This window comes from Apis mellifera, linkage group LG1, assembly GCF_003254395.2.
Source record: "Apis mellifera strain DH4 linkage group LG1, Amel_HAv3.1, whole genome shotgun sequence".
Lineage (NCBI taxonomy): Eukaryota > Metazoa > Arthropoda > Insecta > Hymenoptera > Apidae > Apis > Apis mellifera.
Genome location: NC_037638.1, coordinates 6,676,718 through 6,695,643, shown reverse-complemented (window position 1 = coordinate 6,695,643; position 18,926 = coordinate 6,676,718). Strand labels below are relative to the sequence as shown.

Here is an 18,926-nt window from a genome sequence, read left to right as displayed (position 1 = left end):
ATATACTACTTGCTCTACTGATCAAATTATTCACTTGCCCGACCAATGTCTATCTTACACTACTTGTTTATAAGTAAATAGATTCTCCAGTCAATCTTACTTGTCTGACCAATAATTGTACCATTTTCTTTTTATATTTATATTGTTTGACTATAATATTACAAAATACATCTTATATTATTTATTCATAAGTAGATTTTCCATTTTATTCTACTCACTTGACCAATAATTATCCTGTCTTTTTTATATTTGTTTAACTATTATTTATACTATTTCTTTGACAACATTACAACATTTTCCATTCAAATTTAAGATTTTAAGATTTATAAGATTAATAAATATAAAATATATCTTACATTAAGTATTACTTATACTTTCTTTGACTAAAATACTATAATTTTATTTTCCATTCAAATTTAAGATTTTAAAATTCAAATTAAATATAAAATATATCTTACACTATTTGTTATAAGTAATTATATTTTCTATTTTACTCTTCTTGTCTCAATAATTGTATAATAACTTTTATTTTCCATTCAAATTTAAGATTTTAAGATTTAAAATAGATTTAAAATATATCTTACACTATTTGTTTCTTTAAATAGATTTTCTATTTTACTCTTCTTGTTTGACCAATAATTGTCTTTTGCATATTTGTTTAATTATTACTTATACTTTCTTTGACTAAAACACTACATTTTTATTTTCCATTTTATTCTTCTTGTCTGACCAATAATTGTCTTTTGCATATTTGTTTAATTATTACTTATACTTTCTTTGACTAAAACACTACATTTTTATTTTCCATTCAAATTTAAGATTTTAAAACATTTAAAATAGATATAAAATATATCTTACACTATATGTTTCTTTATAAATAAGTAGATTTTCTATTTTACTCTTCTTGTTTGACCAATAATTGTCTTTTGCAGACTTGTTTAAGATGTTTTTCAAACATTCATTCAAACTTATGATATAAAATATCGCAATGCTTTGAAAATTCTTAGGATATAAGGAGGAGATAATTTGTAAGTATCGGATTCTTTCTCGCGTTGAAATCTGATTTTTCCGTGTTCACTTCTCTACACGGATATTACGTAAACCCATCATGCGAATAATTAATCCACGGTAAGAGTTAGTGAAATCGTCAAACATTTTCCCACGAGGGTATCAGCTTACCTACCGTACATCCAATTTGAATGGATATTTTTAGAGAATAAAAGTAGGTTAAAAAACCTGTCGATACGTACAGTGCCCATCGAAAGTTTTGGATTAATGCCACGACGATATTTTCAGAAGGTCATTCGTAATTTAACATAACAAACCGAATCTCGTTCGGGGGTGAAAAAGGTTTTCGAAACCTTTAATGCTGAAATATATATTTCTAATTCTGTCTATTATTATTTTTAAAAAATATATTTTTTAAATTCTTAATTATTTCATGGATTATTATAATTCTGGATTAGTATAATTCTATAATTAATTAATTCACAATATTATTGTCTCCATCCACGACTGGTAAAGATAAAATTTACGTACAAATTTTGAAAAAATACAAGAAGAAAGGAGATGGAGAAAGGGGGATGGTTACGACCTCGAGAAAAAAAATCAAATCTCGAAGGCCCTCGTGAATTATTTCGTGAGATTCCTCCATGGAAGTCAATATATCGGTATAAATGATTCTGCAGGGTATCCTCCCCTTCAAAATCGTAAATAAAAAAAAAAAATAAAAAGAAAGTGTAATATTCCAAAGTATTCGAGGGACTATCTTTTTTTCTTTTTTTTTTTTTTAAACACGTTTCGTTTCTTTCTTCGTCCATCATTCGCGGATAATTAAATTCTCCAGATTATTCCTGCCAGTTCTGCTTCCGTTTCGAGGCGAGTCGTTGGATCTATGATGTAACTCGTTACGTATAATTATTTCGCGTAATTTTGAATAGAATGTGTCCTCCATCTATTGTCACAGTAATTGAATCGTGATGTTTAGTTCTCACGAGAGATTTGGAGAGATTGAATCCGCTTGAAAATTCATCAAATTCGGTAAAAATATTTGTACAATTTAATATCTTAAATATCGCTTATTTAAAATTGTGATAATTACACTACATATGATTAATCTGATCGAAATGATACAAGGGATATTTTTATCCTCATAAATATTTTTCATCACAATATCTAAATTAATCGTTGTTGATGATTATTTAGATCATTCGTTCGAAAAATTTCGATCGAAGCTAATATTACGATACGAACAATCAATAATCTAATTACAATGATACAAGCGAATTTTTATCTTCATAAATATTTTTTACCACAAAATTTAAATTCACCGTTGTTAATAATTACTTAAATCGTTCAAAACACTTTTCATTCGTTCGAAAAATTTCGATCGAAGCTAATATTACGATACGTAACATTCGATAATCTAATTATAATGATACAAGCGAATTTTTATCTTCATAAATATTTTTGATGATAAAATTTAAATTCACCGTTGTTAATAATTACTTAAATCGTTTAAAATATTTTTTATTCGAAATTTCGATCAAAAATTTCGATCGAATGAATCGAAGCTAATATTACGATACGTAGTATCCGATAGTCTAATCACAATGATACAAGCGAATTTTTATCTTCGTAAATATTTTTAATGACAATATTTAAATTCACCGTTGTTAATAATTACTTAAATCGTTCAAAACACTTTTCATTCGTTCAAAAAATTTCGATCGAGTAAATCGAAGCTAATATTACGATACGTAACATTCAATAGTCTAATCACAATGATATATGCGATATTTTTATCTTCATAAATATTTTTCATCACAAAATCTAAATTAATCGTTGTTAATAATTACTTAAATTGTTCAAAACATTTTTCATTCGTTCAAAAAATTTCGATCGAGTGAATCGAAGCTAATATTACGATACGTACTATCCGATACTCTAATCACAATGATACAAGCGAATTTTTATCTTCATAAATATTTTTAACGACAAATTTTAAATTCACCATAATAACTATTTAAAATTATTCAAAAATTATTTTTCATTCGTTCAAAAAAATTTGATCGAGCTAATCCATAATGAATCGAAGCTGATATAACGATACACAGTCGCAAAAATTCCCTATATTTTCATTAAATCTTACGATAGTACTATTCATACGGATATATACGTATTTTCTTCGCTCTCGATATATCGTCGAAACGCGTGAGTGAAGAAATTCGCTATACCGAAGAACGGGGAAAGAGAAGCGTGAAAAGGAGATTCTGAGCGATATTCAAACCGGTACGAGGAAAGGGTCACACTTCGTAGCGATCGAGCGAGCAACGATATTCGCACGACGAGTTTACACCCTCGCTCGTTGAATCGCATCCCTCTTTTTTTTTTATATCCTATACGAGATCGAACAGCTTCTTTTAGCGCGATGAAAAGTTTCCATGCAAGCTTCCAATTCGCCTGAATCGTTTATCATTTTCTCGTAGCTTTTTTTTTCTTTCTTTTTTTTTTTTTCCATCTCGAAAAGTCTCGCTTATCGAGGCGTTCAAATTTATTCGGGATACGAGGTAATTTGTCTCGAAATTGTTAATATTGGATAATTAAAATTAATCGGCAGATAAAGAAGAAAATTGCATCTAGTTGGAGAAATTAATATCCCTAGATCTAGTGGAAATTTAGTCTGCTCTACAAGTATTTTTACGATCGTGCATTATTAATGTATTTTATTAATAATCGTATTATTCCACTTTTAAAGACAATTTCCGATTCCTTTAACTATTTATAATATAACACAAATTTACATAGACACAAATTGAATCTTCCAAATTAATCCCAAAATTTTCCAAAATCCAACCCTTACAAATTTTTTTAAAAATTCCAAAATCCAGCTCTTACAAATTTTTTTAAAAATTCCAAAATTTTCCAAAATCCAGCCCTTACAAATTTTTTTAAAAGTTCCAAAATTTTCCAAAACCCAGCCCTTAAATAATTTTTTTAAAAATTCCACAATTTTCCAAAATCCAGCCCTTACAAATTTTTTTAAAAATTCCAAAATTTTTCAAAACCCAGCCCTTACAAATTTTGTTAAAAATTCCAAAATCCAGCTCTTACAAATTTTTTTAAAAATTCCAAAATTTTCCAAAATCCAACCCTTACAAATTTTTTTAAAAATTCCACAATTTTTCAAAACCCAGCCCTTACAAATTTTGTTAAAAATTCCAAAATCCAGCTCTTACAAATTTTTTTAAAAATTCCAAAATTTTCCAAAATCCAACCCTTACAAATTTTTTTAAAAATTCCACAATTTTCCAAAACCCAGCCCTTACAAATTTTTTTAAAAATTCCAAAATTTTCCAAAATTCAGCCCTTACAAATTTTTTTAAAAATTCCAAAATTTTTCAAAACCCAGCCCTTACAAATTTTGTTAAAAATTCCAAAATCCAGCTCTTACAAATTTTTTTAAAAATTCCAAAATTTTCCAAAATCCAACCCTTACAAATTTTTTTAAAAATTCCACAATTTTCCAAAACCCAGCCCTTACAAATTTTTTTAAAAATTCCAAAATTTTCCAAAATTCAGCCCTTACAAATTTTTTTAAAAATTCCAAAATTTTCCAAAATTCAGCCCTTACAAATTTTTTTAAAAATTCCACAATTTTCCAAAATCCAGCCCTTACAAATTTTTTTAAAAGTTTCAATATTTTCCAAAATCCAGCCCTTACAAATTTTTTAAAAATTCCAAAATTTTCCAAAATCCAGCTCTTACAAATTTTTTTAAAAATTCCAAAATTTTCCAAAATCCAGCCCTTACAAACTTTTTATAAATTCCAAAATTCCATCCAATTTCGACGAATCGCCGACAAATCGATATCACCAACAGCAATACCAACAAACCTCCCCCCCCCTCCCCAACGATTCAACGATATTACGATATTATCAAACAAATCAGAAAACTCCCTTTAGAAACAGGAAGCCGCTGTATATAGAAGAGGGGAGAGGGGGAGACAGGAAAATGCGATTCGAAGGTGAAAGAGAAAGAGGGGGAGAGCTGTGAAAAGCGCGGCGGAGGAGGAGGAGGAGGAGGAGGAGAAGGTTTACTCGGCGGCTGGATGGGGTGTTTGGATGGAAGGGATCGATATTCGCACGCGGGTCGATATCTCGCGGCAAGGCCACACCACGACCCTTCTGCATTATTGATGCTTGATGGACGGCTTTTATGGAATGGGGGTGTCTCGCTGTTTGCGGGTCACCAAGCCTCGCGTGCCGCAACCCCTGTGTCACAATAATTTTCTCGCTGCGCACCACCCACTATCCTTTCCAACTCTGTGGGCTGCTCCCGTGAAAATACCGACGAGCGATGGGATCAGTCGCGTTCCGCTCAAACTCCCCGATTTAAATCGATTTTCCCGCGACAGTTTCACAGTTCGATTCGACATAGGATTAAAAATCATCGTTCGTCCTCGAATTTGGAGTCTTCTCGAGGCGAAAGTTGAATCGAAACCAACGAACGTTTCTAAGTAAATTTTTTTCCTCGGAGAAAAGAAAATTCGATTATTTTCGATGCAATGATAAACGGAGGAAATAATACGTAATAATATAATAAAATATAATAAAAATAATAAAATATAATAAAATAATAAAATATAATAAAATAATAAAATATAATAAAATATAATAAAAATACGAAATAATACGTATATGTAAATAAGTAATCGTGGAATTTTGAAATGGTTCGTAGTTTTTTTATTTATTAATATCCCTTGCGTGAAAGAGATCGTGTGAACGCGAATGAGACACGAATGAAAATGAATAAATCGAGCCTCGAATATAATAACTGGATTTATAGGAACGTCGAGTTAAATATATATTTACAATTTATAAGCGTATAAGAGACGCATCGATTCCGTAATAGTTTCCTTAACCGAGAACTACTTTACCGATATATTTATCATCGAAGACGAACAATTTTTTTTAATTAATTAAAATTCTACGTCAGTTCTACACACGAGAATTCAACAATTTTGTAGACTAAAAAATGAAAAAAGAAGAAATATTTTCAAAAAGTAAAAGTGAAATAAGACAAATAAGTAGTATATATCAGTTACTGATGAGACAAGTAGAATGAACCGATTATGGAAGATCAAGTAGTATAAGTCGCTCATTGACCAAGAAAATAGAAAAAGACAAACTACTTATAAAATAACTTGTATTACATTTTAGCACTATTTTGTCAAAAATTGTTCAAAATACTGTTACATTGAATACATTTGTTTAAAATTAAAACTTGTGCTTAATTAAAGAGTAACTTTTTTAAATCTTCTTTTCATCTTTACGTTTAAAGAAATATTTCGTTAAGAAATGTTTAAGATTAACTCAGCGTAAAGCTTTTTTTACAGTTTAACCATGCAAAATCTACGAATGAATTAAATTCGTTTCTAATTCTAATGTATAATATCTTTACCCAAATTTATCCGGTGAACACTTTGTTGAATTTATATCAAACATTTCCCCTCCCTATTACACTTTTAATTAAACACGTTTCATATTTTATATCTGGAATAAATGTTTCCTCCGTTACATCGGATAATAATGTCGTTAATGTGTCGACACAATACAGAGACACTCCTCGAAAACAATAAAATTTTAATTATTCGTATTTCGATTAAAATTTATCCAGCCACGAAAATTAAAAAAATAAAAATAAAATAAAATCACATAATTGTGCAAATTAAAAAAAAAAAAAAACAACGATAAAAATATTATTTTATTCGAAATAAAACAATTAAATAAAAATAAAGTCTCTGCTCTGATATACCCCGATATATACTACTTATTTGTCTTATTTCACTTTTACTTTTTGAAAATATTTCTTCTTTTTTCATTTTTTAGTGTAAAAAATTGTTGAATTCTTGTGTGATATATAAAATAACTCACGATTGACAAAGAGCTTGAACGAAGGAGGAAGATCGTTAAATCTTGAAAAAGAGGGAATTCGTCGTCGAATTTGAACGTTATAATGCATTTGTTGCTCGCGGGGCGATGAAAAACCACCGGAAACCATTATCGATCAACGTGTTCCGTCGCTGTGATTGCCCCGATTGGAAGCGTGATAGGCTTGCGAGATTCCAATATCGTCTTGAAAAGAATTCGCTTTGAAGCATCGATATCGATGGCCCGATCGGTTTGCGCTCGCGTGTCACTCTCGCTATCTCGTTCGTTTATGCCTCTCTCTCTCTCTCTCCGTCTTCTCTCCTCCTCCTCTTTTTTCAAATTTAACAGAGCTTCCTTTTTGACGAAAAGGAGCGTGCTATGTGTGTATATATACGTGTACGTGATGAGGTGGATTTAAGGGGATTCGAGAGGATTGAACGTAATGTGGTTTCTGAATCGTGTATGGAAAGGGTTCGTGTACGTACAGTGTTGCCATACTTAATGAAAATTCTTTTGATCGAAAGTACACGATTTTATTCGTTCGAATCGATACTTTATACTTTACGAATATCGAGAGTTACGATAAAATAAATTCAGAAATAATAATTGAATTGTTAAAAAGATTCCTAGGATTGATTCCAAAATTTCATATATATAATTAATATTTATATAGAGGTTGGTAAAGTAAATTGTTGATACAATTATTTTAAGGATAATTATAATTTTTGTTATTAGAGTGAAAATTAAGATGAAAATTATTATTGTATATGAATAGAATTGAATTTATTTCTGTATATAAATGTGTCAAGTCTGTAAATTTTTATTGAAATAATTAATATAAATAAGATTTGTAAGATTGTTTTTATTTTTAAGTTTAATTAATTGATGAAATAAAGTATGAAAATATTACTAGTTACAATTAATTATTAAAATTAATAACGAGTTTATTGAACGTATAGTGAATATTATAACAGAAATAAAGATTGAATAGGAAATTAAATAATTATTTTATTATTTTTCTGAATCGAAAAATCGTTATTTTTGACTTCGTTTCGAGACAAAATTGTAATTATATATATATTGCAGGGTGTGAAGAGAAATTGTTCCTAGATAATAGAATCATAATAGAGAATTATTCGTGTGGAGAAAATTCATTTGAATGTAACAGTGGTTATATTGGGCTGCGTCGTTTCTTTTTGCAGAAGGAACTTAATTCGACTTGAAAATTCTTTTAAAACGCTACGAGTCCTTAACTTTATACGCAAGGAACGTCCCATCCGGTATTTTTAATCACAGCCGCTTCTTGAAAGGCATAAAATTGAATTCGGTGTGGGGAAAGTAGGGGAAGAAGTTAAAACTTTTAGCCACTAAACCATTTAACTTCCGGCTCAATACTATTATTGCACTTGTTAAACGAAATATTAAAGATATTAACTTCCTTCATTTCTCTCCTTTTTCTGTTATTAATAATATCGATATTAATAACTGTTTAATTAGTTTTGCGCCACTCTCGCGGATTAATTTAACACCAAATTCAATACAATACTATCGAATATCGAATCATCATTGTTATATCGCCTTCCACAATTTTTATTCTTGCGAAAAAATATATTATTATGATTTATAATTTTTTTTTTTTCATTCTCGTATACGATTTTAAATGTTTGTTTTTTTTGGGGGGTGAATTTTTCGTCGATTCTTGCAACATAAAATTCTTGAACTTTCTAGTCTTTCGTATCGATCTATTCGATTTTTTCAGCGACCGGTAAATTTACTTTGCATTTAACAACTGTTTACTTTATCGATTCGTACAACATACCCTTTAATAACCATCATGTTTTTATTACAGAAGGTATTTCGATACTGCATACCATTAATGCATATTTATTTAGTTAAGAGTGCGAATAAAGTTCAGAGCATAAAAAAAAAAAGTTGAAAAGAAAAAATAAAAAAAAGAAATAAAAAATACAAAGTTCGTTTCAATATTTTAACATATTAATATATATATATATATATATATATATATATATATATATATTCGTTTATAAAATATAAATTATATCGTATTTTCAAAATATTTGAATATTTTATATAATTTTATTTAAGCAACATATTTTAAAGACAACTCATTTCTCTTTTTCTCTTTAAAACCGTCCCATTCATTTCGCTATTCATGCACGTGCATCCTTCCGTTTGAAAATACATATAATATGTATATATATATATATATATCCCTAGAAATGATTCTAATATGTACACTCTAGTTGCAGTCCGATATCTAAACTTAAACATTCGCTAGTTTCTCTATTTTCCAGTCATATCTATCGCCCTAGAAACTACTATAATCACAACTAACTCGTGTATTCGAATCCTTTACTGTTGAACAATCGAAAATTAAACGATTTTATGGATATCATCGTTTTTAAATTATCCATAATTTCATTTTACATCCGATATTTAGAGGTTAGAAAAGTTCGAATTGACTCGGCAACAATCGGAAGCGATCGGAAGCGATCGGTTCCCGAGCTCTCGAATCAGAGATCGTGCATCTTCGGGTCGACTCGGTAACATTCGGTCGCTCACATTAGTATTTTTTAAATATTTCACGATTGTGCGCAACCCGACCGAAGGGACAAAAGAAAAATTCGAGGCAATTTCATGCAGAAGCACACAAAAGTAGCTAGATATACAGAATACACAAAACGGCGCGCAATTTAGCATGGAAATTTGAATTTTCGCGAGAATCGTCTTAAAGAAGACTTGCTTCGGGGAGATGCTTGCTCGGTGGCTGTATTTTGAAAAGAAGTAGGTTACAGGGTCCAGATATAGTACAATAGAAGCAGTAGAAAAGTGGAGGGGGGGAAAAAATGAATCACCAAGGTGAACTAGGAAAGTGAAACGCAAACGTGCAGTTCTCTTATATTCATATACATGTTATAAAAGTGAGAAGATCGATATTAGTCGTTAGGCGACTGGCTGTCCTATCCTATCTATCCATCCGTTTCCGCTCTATACATCAGGCCTTGATTTCGCCCTATTCTTTTTCCTCTATGCCACCTCTCGACCGTCCTAGGAAATTTTCTCCATACATTCAACGTTTCTATCTACTTTCTCGAAAGATTTTCGACCGATTGCAATTAACTTCGATAAAAATTCGACGAAAAAATAAATAAATTTTGAAAATGAATATATATATATATTTCTATCGCGTTAAAATGGAAATAACATTGTGGAAACGTTTCATTAATGGGGAAAATGATATACGACGTTGGTGGAAACAGGTTAGAAATTACCGTTGATGATCGATAGTAATAACGGAGAGGAACAGCGTTCCGTTCGTGAATTATGATAGGTGGTTTTGATTGGATCTCGTTAGTTCGTGTCAAGAATGTGAGAGAGTCTTTTCTATCCTGTATAATTCTTAACAACTCGTTACACTCGATAACGCTTAATGCAACTGTGGCGTGTCAATAAACGCGAAGAACGTTATTTTCAGGATTGCTCGATACGACTATGATGTTTTCTCAGGTTGAAATGGAAAAGGAAAGGAATATTGTCCTTGGAAGAGTTTGTTTCGACTGATTGGAAAAAAATGTTGATAAAATGTCGCGAATGAAACAAATTTTTTTTCACGAAATAATACATCAAAATTATATTTTTAAATACGTCATACATCTCCTCGATTAAAAATTTCGATAAAAAAAAAAAAGATCAAATATCGCGATATATGTTCTCTCGATTTACAACAAAAAAAAAATATTTTTATTCCAAAATTTGAATATATTTTTGGAATATATTTTTACGTTCACATCAACAAAATATACCGTTTCGAGAAGCGCAATTCTAAGTTTAATATCGTTTCGAGCAAAACGAGCAGCGTAGCAGCTCCCATTAGACGACGTGTAATTTTGCTTTATTCGTACTTACAACGCTTTGCAAAATGTCTCGCTATATTTTGCTATATTGCTGAAACGACACAATGCAAATTATATAAATTCTAATTTGACAGACAGAGTAAGAGGAGAGATTAAAATTCAAGGAGATAAGTACAAACTTTTCACAAACTTGTTCAGATTAATCGTCTTAAATTGATGTATCGAAAGAATATTTATAAATATATATATATATCACTAAAACGAGTAATATTGTTACCTTAAATACACGTAAATTTTATTCCAAGTGCATAATCTACATTTATATCAAACCTAACCTCAACTTAAAATCCTAACCTTAAAAAAAGTATATTAAATTCGATACCGACCGAGTAAACCGTACAAATCTCCGCACGTAAATCTAGCATCGTCTCGAATGATTATTTCGATGAATATTATATATGAAAGATATTTCTTTCGAAATACAATCCACGTGTAATATTGTTACCTTAAATACACGTAAATTTTATTCCAAGTGCATAACCTACATTTACATCAAACCTAACCTCAACTTAAAATCCTAACCTTAAAAAAAGTATATTAAATTCGATTCTAACCTTAAAAAAAGTATATTAAATTCGATACCGACCGAGTAAACCGTACAAATCTCCGCACGTAAATCTAGCATCGTCTCGAATGATTATTTCGATGAATATTATATATGAAAGATATTTCTTTCGAAATATAATCCACGTGTCCTTTCGCGATGACCTTATTTCGAACGTGCTTCCTTTCGAGCCACGTTCCGGTATACTTTTTTTCCTTTTTTTTTTTTTTTTTTTTTTTAAGCCAGTTTCCCCCCAAGTATGTTACCGTCAAAGCCTCCGGTTATCATCGACTGAAACATTCCTCACGCGAACAAAGCCTCCCCCCTTTTCGTATATATACACGATATATATGCAAAAAGGTATAGGCGTTGCATGATCCAATTTGAATAATTTGAATAACTTGACACGATAGCGATCCCGATTATTCCCCGCTCGATGGACAAGGCAAATTACTTAATTGCACACCCCTGTGATTCTTTTCACGGAAGAAATAATTGGCGATCGACGACGTTTCAATGCGAAAGAACAGTTCCCCGTGTTTTCTGGGAATTTTTGATTAAATTTAGACAAGACTGGCCTTGTAGATTTCTCATTTTTCAATCCTCTATCACGCGTTGAAGAAGAAGAAGAGGTATATAAATTAATATCCGAGTAATGAATATGTATGAAATGATATTATGATTGAATTGTGGATATTTATATCTCTGGTGTTAGTAGGTTAAAGAATATTGAATTTAATTTATGAATAATGAACGTGTGAAATGATATGTTATTGTATGTGTTGGTATCTTTGTGTTTGCTAGATGGCAGCACATTTTTCTTCGTGTAAATTTTTTTCTTTTTTAAGTTAAAATTTGTAAGAAAGTTCATTCTGTATTAATTAAACTTTTCTAATCTTAATTCAACTATATTGTATATTTCAATTAACAGTTTGTATCTGTCACATACAATATTACACAGTAATAATATTATTATTTGTTTGTCATAAAATTCTTGCTTCAATTTACAATATTATAATATAATATTGTATCTGGCCTACATTGACCAATTTGTTACATTGATAATGAGTTAACCAGCATTCTGTTCTTGAATTAAGATTTCAATGTTATTAATAATTACATTTATTATTAAATTGGAAACATTCATTGTCACTAACTTTACAAATTGAAATAAAAATGATTAATAAAAATATTACATAGAATTAGAAAAGAATATTTTCAAAGGATAAATGAAAATATTTCTCTTTCTTTTCTATTTAAATATTTATACATAATTTTTTTTTTATTTAAATTCAATGACTAGGTAAAGACTTGATTGACTCTGTATTAGGAAACATGATAATAAAAAATGTTATAGAATATTGGATGTAAAATATACTTGAAAAAAAAATTACCTGAAATAGAAAAATAAATGTATATTAAGTTAAATATATATGTTTATCAAAATTACTTTATTCCATTAATAAAAATATATTAAAATAAATCAACTTAATAAATTATATCCTATCCTTATTTTGTTTATGAGAAAAATATGAAGAACTTGTACTCTTAAAATGTCAACCGAGACATTTACTCTTGTAAATTTTCCACCATAACATAATATGAAATATATTCCTGAAAAAAAAAATCCTCCACTGTTCACAACTTTATTTATAACGGAACGAAAGGAAGAAGAAGTATCAATTTTTCTTCTTTTCGGATAAACGAAGTAAACTTGAAAAAAATAAACCTTCATTTATTGTAGAAATGTGATAGATGGACGATCATTAATATCCGCGAAAAAATGTTGTTTGAAGGGTGGCTCAAAGTAAAAAAAAAAAAGCTGTTTTCTTGATGTAAAGAGCGGCAAGTCACCGGTTATATACAATCCTCTATAAATCATTCAATATTAAATGTAACATTTATTATACAATTTTTTTATACCATAATATGTAATAGAATGTTTATTTTTTTTTATTCTGATCTTTTTTAACATAAAAAATATTTCTTGCTATGAAATATTTCATAACTTGTGAAATCTATATGCGAAAATTTTTTAAAACCTCGTAAAACGAATTATGGTAATAAAAAAAGAATATAGTATTCCAGACATAAAGTGAAAGATGTATAAAAAATCCTTTTATATATTATGGATATTTAGAAATCTGCTTTTTTAAAATTAAATTTTTATATTGAAAAAATAATTATTTCGTGTAAATAAATGTTACGATTTTATGGATTTTATAATGATAATTTTTGTTATAAATATACTATCACATTGCTGCAGATTTCTACATGAACGTATGGTAAGTGATATGACCATGATATTGATCAGGCGAAAGGATGTACGTCGGTATATATGCGCCATCTACACGAGAAAGTTTTAACTTTTAAACAAATCTTTGTAAATAAATATACAACGATCTATCGTAATAATTTAAATAAAATTTATCCATGTTTTAACGAAATATATGATATATTTTTGATGAACGTATCGTATTGTGATATTAAATCATTCTATTATTATCTTGAAATTATTTTGAAATTATTATATATAATATCATAAAATTCATGAAAAAGAATTATAATTAAAACGAAATTAAAAAAGAATTAAATGTAATCATTTGCAAAATTTATTTTTCAGCTTTATCATTTTTTTTTTTTTATAAAAATAATATATTCAGAAGAGAATTTTAGTTCTGAAAATTTTTTACAAGCCAAAAATTGTTTTCAATTAGATATCACTAAAAAATTTTTAAAACTGTATTTTTCATTTTTAACATGGTATGCAACCAAGATATGTTTTTCCATTACTTTTCACTTTATATTTTTATCAATTATTATTACCTTGATCTATTTTACTGAAAAATACAGAAATACATAGAATCTATCATAAGTTTTAATATCACAACCTATACTGTACTATGTTAAAAGACATGATATAATTTTCTAAAATAAAAGTTGCTATTTCGCTAAAAATATTAGAAATCTTTTATTTTCCTTGAATTATTCATTTTCTGTCCTAAATTTCATCTCTTATAAAATGTCCAGACAATTGAATAATCATAACAATAAGTCACATCTCATTTTTTTTTCAATTTTCAGAAGAATTAATATTTAAATAATTATCCATCTCTTCTCACCAACATTTCTCTCCGTTTGAAATGAAAACTCATTCAATCTATTGAATCTATACCTTATTCACGAATCATTTACACAAACTAAGAGTTATGAATAATATTAAGTTCTTTTTTTTTTCATGCTACATGAAGTGTTTTATTCGCATGATCAATCTTTTCAGAAAGTAACACACTCTGTGACGTTTATTAACTGACAATAAAGATTGATGCGGAAGACAATCTAAGGAGCGGGGCCAATATGTCGTTAATCCGCTCTTCCATGTATCATCACTGACATTTAAGTGAAAAATTTATCCACTTTCGTGTGGATATTATTCAAAACTTTGTATCGTAGTAGCATGCAAACAGACAAATTTTACACAATTTTCTTTCCAAAATAAAGAATAAATTTTGAATCAGATTGGATCAATTTTCTAAGTTACAATAGGTTAATCATATATTCATTCACACAAACATTAATTAGCATATCTGAGTTGAACCAACGCTTTTGCATACTACAGCATACACGTGGTACAGCATATAAGTGCTCGGTTAACTATCGTACTTTCTGCTCGCTTTATTATCACGAAGTTATCTCTCTCATTAATTTCTGGAACTAGAATCTCACTTTTTAAGGTACATATACGACTTTGGAAAGTTATCACATTGTAAGAACGAATCTTTTTTTCCCAAGAAATATTAATTCAATTTTCTTCTCGTTTCTCAGAGACAAAAAGAAGCTGTCGACAATTCTCAAAATACCTACCTTCCTGATACGTGGATAATAACTCTATCTCCACGTATCTATTTACGTTTGAAACTCTCTTTCTTTCTATCGAAAAATAAATCAAACGTGCGATCCAAAACTCTAAATGCAAAACTTGATTGTACATCATATTCTGGTAGCGCATATTCATCTATATAACGAAACAAAAAGAAAAAAACAAAATAAAATAATAACACAATCACACACATGAAGATGAAGAAAAACAAGAAGATGGCGGAGATATGGAAAAATTGATATATACACGTGTAAATACTCACACAGAGAAGTGGTATAGGAAGCACTTCCAGCCGGTGGGACGTTCCAGGAAGTTGTAAACCTGACCTTGAAAGGTCGCTTTTCCAGCACGCCGATGCTCCTTCACACGGTAACGACCCTCCCACGTGTTACGGTCGCCCCCGGTGTTTGCGCCCAACAGTAATCGTGGATCGACACCTGGACATTCGTAAGGTATGGGTCAGTATTTTGTATAAGTAACGAGGAGGGATTTCAAGATCTTTTTCTCGTCGAATCGAAGACAAGTCAAGTTGGTAAGAGAAGACAAGAATTGGGAAATGATTTCTTTCAATGAGATTCTCTGATAAGTTGTTTACAGAGTAGATATAATTGTATGTAAAATGATGGAGATATGAGATTGAGGTTTACTTGCATTTACTTGCAAAGATTGTACAAGATATGGAACATGAATAATGTAAGATTATACATGAAATTTCAATTTTAAATAATAAGAAAAATAATGGTATATAATTATTATATCTGAAAATATAAATCCAATTAATTTGTTTAATAAAAGTTTTGTAACTATTAGAAACATCTATGGATATTTATCATCTTAAATAATTTACTAAATATCTTAGATTCACTCCACAATTGTTTTCTCTTCAATTTCAAAAGTTTCAATCCATCAAACGTGACAACTTTTATAACAGTTTGCCCAACTTTTTTAAGAAACTCTGTGTACATGAAAAAGTTTAATATTATGAGTTTTACAAACACGAAAATAAAAGTTTACATACTGGTAATTTCAAATAATTTACTGTCACAATTTGACCTTTAAAATTTTATCCAATTTTATATTCGAGTACTACATACACTTTATTATTTATGAAAAAAAAAAATTTCATTATTTAAAATATAGATTCCTTTACTTATCCACAATCTAACCTTAACACATATAAATTTAAACGAAATTTAAATCATATCAAACTTATTCATTATTATCATATTATATTTGTGCTATCATGCAAAATTTATATCCAAGAAAAACTACTTACATATGATGTGCAAAGAAACAAAATATTCAAAGTAGAAAATAATATACTTAAGGAATAAAACAAATCTCTCTCCATTTTCTCAATAATATAATAATATAATATTTAAATATGTTGAATATTGAAATATATAAAAATATTTGATTCTGTTTAAAAATCCATACTTCGATTATTATATCGTTATGATCCATATCGTTTAACGTAACAAACATCGATATGTCAAATTATCGATACATTCGAGGAATCGCATGCACGTCGTGGCAGGAGGAGCGCGTCGTCGTTACATTACAAATCAGCCACGTTAATCATATCCAGTGCATAGAGATGGTATTATTATATAATGACATAAACTGTTTACCATTTGTCGAAGCCACAGATGTTTCGCAAAGCTGGTGCAAAACCATGCGAAATCCGCGAAGCCCGTACACGAAATGGAAACGAGTCCATTATTATCGAATATCTTCGATAACTCGTCGCTAATGGTTATTTTCTATCTTCGCGTATATATGATATAATATGATAATTAAAATAAATTATATTAAATGATATTATAATTTATAATATACAGAACGTATTCACTTTAATTTTGTGAGTGAAGATAGATGTAAATGTAAGAATCCTTTTCGATTATTAAATATGAATATCGATCGATATAACTATGCTAGTGACTTTTAATGTCACTAGACATTAAAATATGTATATAACTGTATATATAATTATAAAATCAGTATAACGTTCGTTATCTATTTTTCATTATTCCATTCTTTAATTGAAAATGAATATCAATTGTCGATCGATATAATCCTCGTCTTCCATGTCGCATTATTATTTTATCTTTCTTTCCTTTTTTAACCGTATCATTTCGATTGGTGTAATGGTCCGCCATTTTCCATTCCGCCTTAAGGCCTTTTCACATTGTCGTTCACACTTTTTCGTTATTCGATTTTTTCATTGAAAATAAATATCGATTATCAATAATCTTGTTATTCTATTTTTATTTTTCTTTTTTTTTTACTATTATATTTTCGATTACACAATAATCGACGTGGAAAAAATTATAGCGACGTTAGTAAATGATTCCCTTCTTGAATTCATTGTTCCTTTTATCAATTCCTTACCGTTGTATTTTTAATTTATAATTATCGATGTTAAAAAAGTTGAAATACTTATCTTAGGTACATTTCTATTCCGGATACTCGAATTTCTGCAATATTTCTTCTTTTTCGACGTGTCGTTATTATTTCCATCGTTCTCACAGTCAATCATAAAAATCCCTCTATTCATCAAATGGCACTGCATAATCGCGATTCAAATTGCGAGAGTCATTGAGGATCGCATTTGGTATCAATATTCACGCCACTTGATACGTTTTTATTTCTTTATCCATTCATGCGTTCAATTCGTGTCAAACAAAACACAATGGAATTTTGAAATGTACGAATCTTTGGAATAGAAAAAAAAAAAAAAAGGTTATTAATCTTTCGAAATTTAAATTAAAATTTAATTTTTTCCTAAAGATGTAAGACGACAACTTTCGAAACGAAATCCTGTGACAAAATTATCGATAATTAAAATTTTATAATTCGATCGAACAAAAATTTTCACATTTTAAAAAATAACATTTAGAATAAATTATCCAAGAATTTCACAAATTCAATTGCAATAATTTAATTCTGTATCGTTATTAAAAATTTTTTTTTTCAAATTTGATAAGATTATATGGAACAATTTCAAGGTTACAAAATTTTATAATATATCTTATAAATTAATTAAATTTTCTATCGCTTGCTGCAAAAATATTGGATCAATATTTTATCCAGTATAATATAAAATATCACATAATATGTAATACAAAAGGAGACGAACGAGAGTTAATCCGGACGTTTCTATCAGTGGCTCTTCCGCGGAAAACTGTCGAGGTTGTCGGTGAAAAAACCACAGAAAGCTAAACGAACCACGTGTTCCAAATAATCCAATTATTTCCCGACTAAATATAAGCTACATATGGACTTCGAGCCGGTAGGAACAATCTGACGGGGGAATTAAAGCGTGTTACCCACCAGAAAATCCGATATATTCCGCGAGCATGCCTGTAATTAATGGTATTCGGCTAACGAATCGAACGATTTCGAACCGAGCTATTTCTTTCCTTTCGTGATACGGTAAACCAATTCGATTGAATTTAATATTCGGATGAAATAATATAAATGGATTGCGATACGACGGACGTATAATAGATTACTACTCGAATTATCGAAAAATAATTCTGTATTGGAATGATTGTTCGAGATTTTTATTCTATCTTTCGTTTGACATATTACTTTAAATAATTGTAATAATAATTATTACCCGACTCGGATAA

General features: G+C 29.1%; 1 protein-coding gene across 21 annotated transcripts in view; it reads right to left on the bottom strand.

Moving 5' to 3' along the window:
* The window catches only part of LOC100577254 (potassium voltage-gated channel subfamily KQT member 1), a 126,106-nt gene that overhangs the window by 83,125 nt on the left and 24,055 nt on the right, over positions 1–18,926 (bottom strand). For all 21 annotated transcript variants that reach the window (XM_026446083.1, XM_026446080.1, XM_026446087.1 and 18 more), the window contains one exon: positions 15,554–15,728. In XM_026446083.1, coding sequence (XP_026301868.1) covers positions 15,554–15,728 — 175 coding nt within the window. The remainder of the gene's footprint in view (positions 1–15,553; positions 15,729–18,926) is intronic.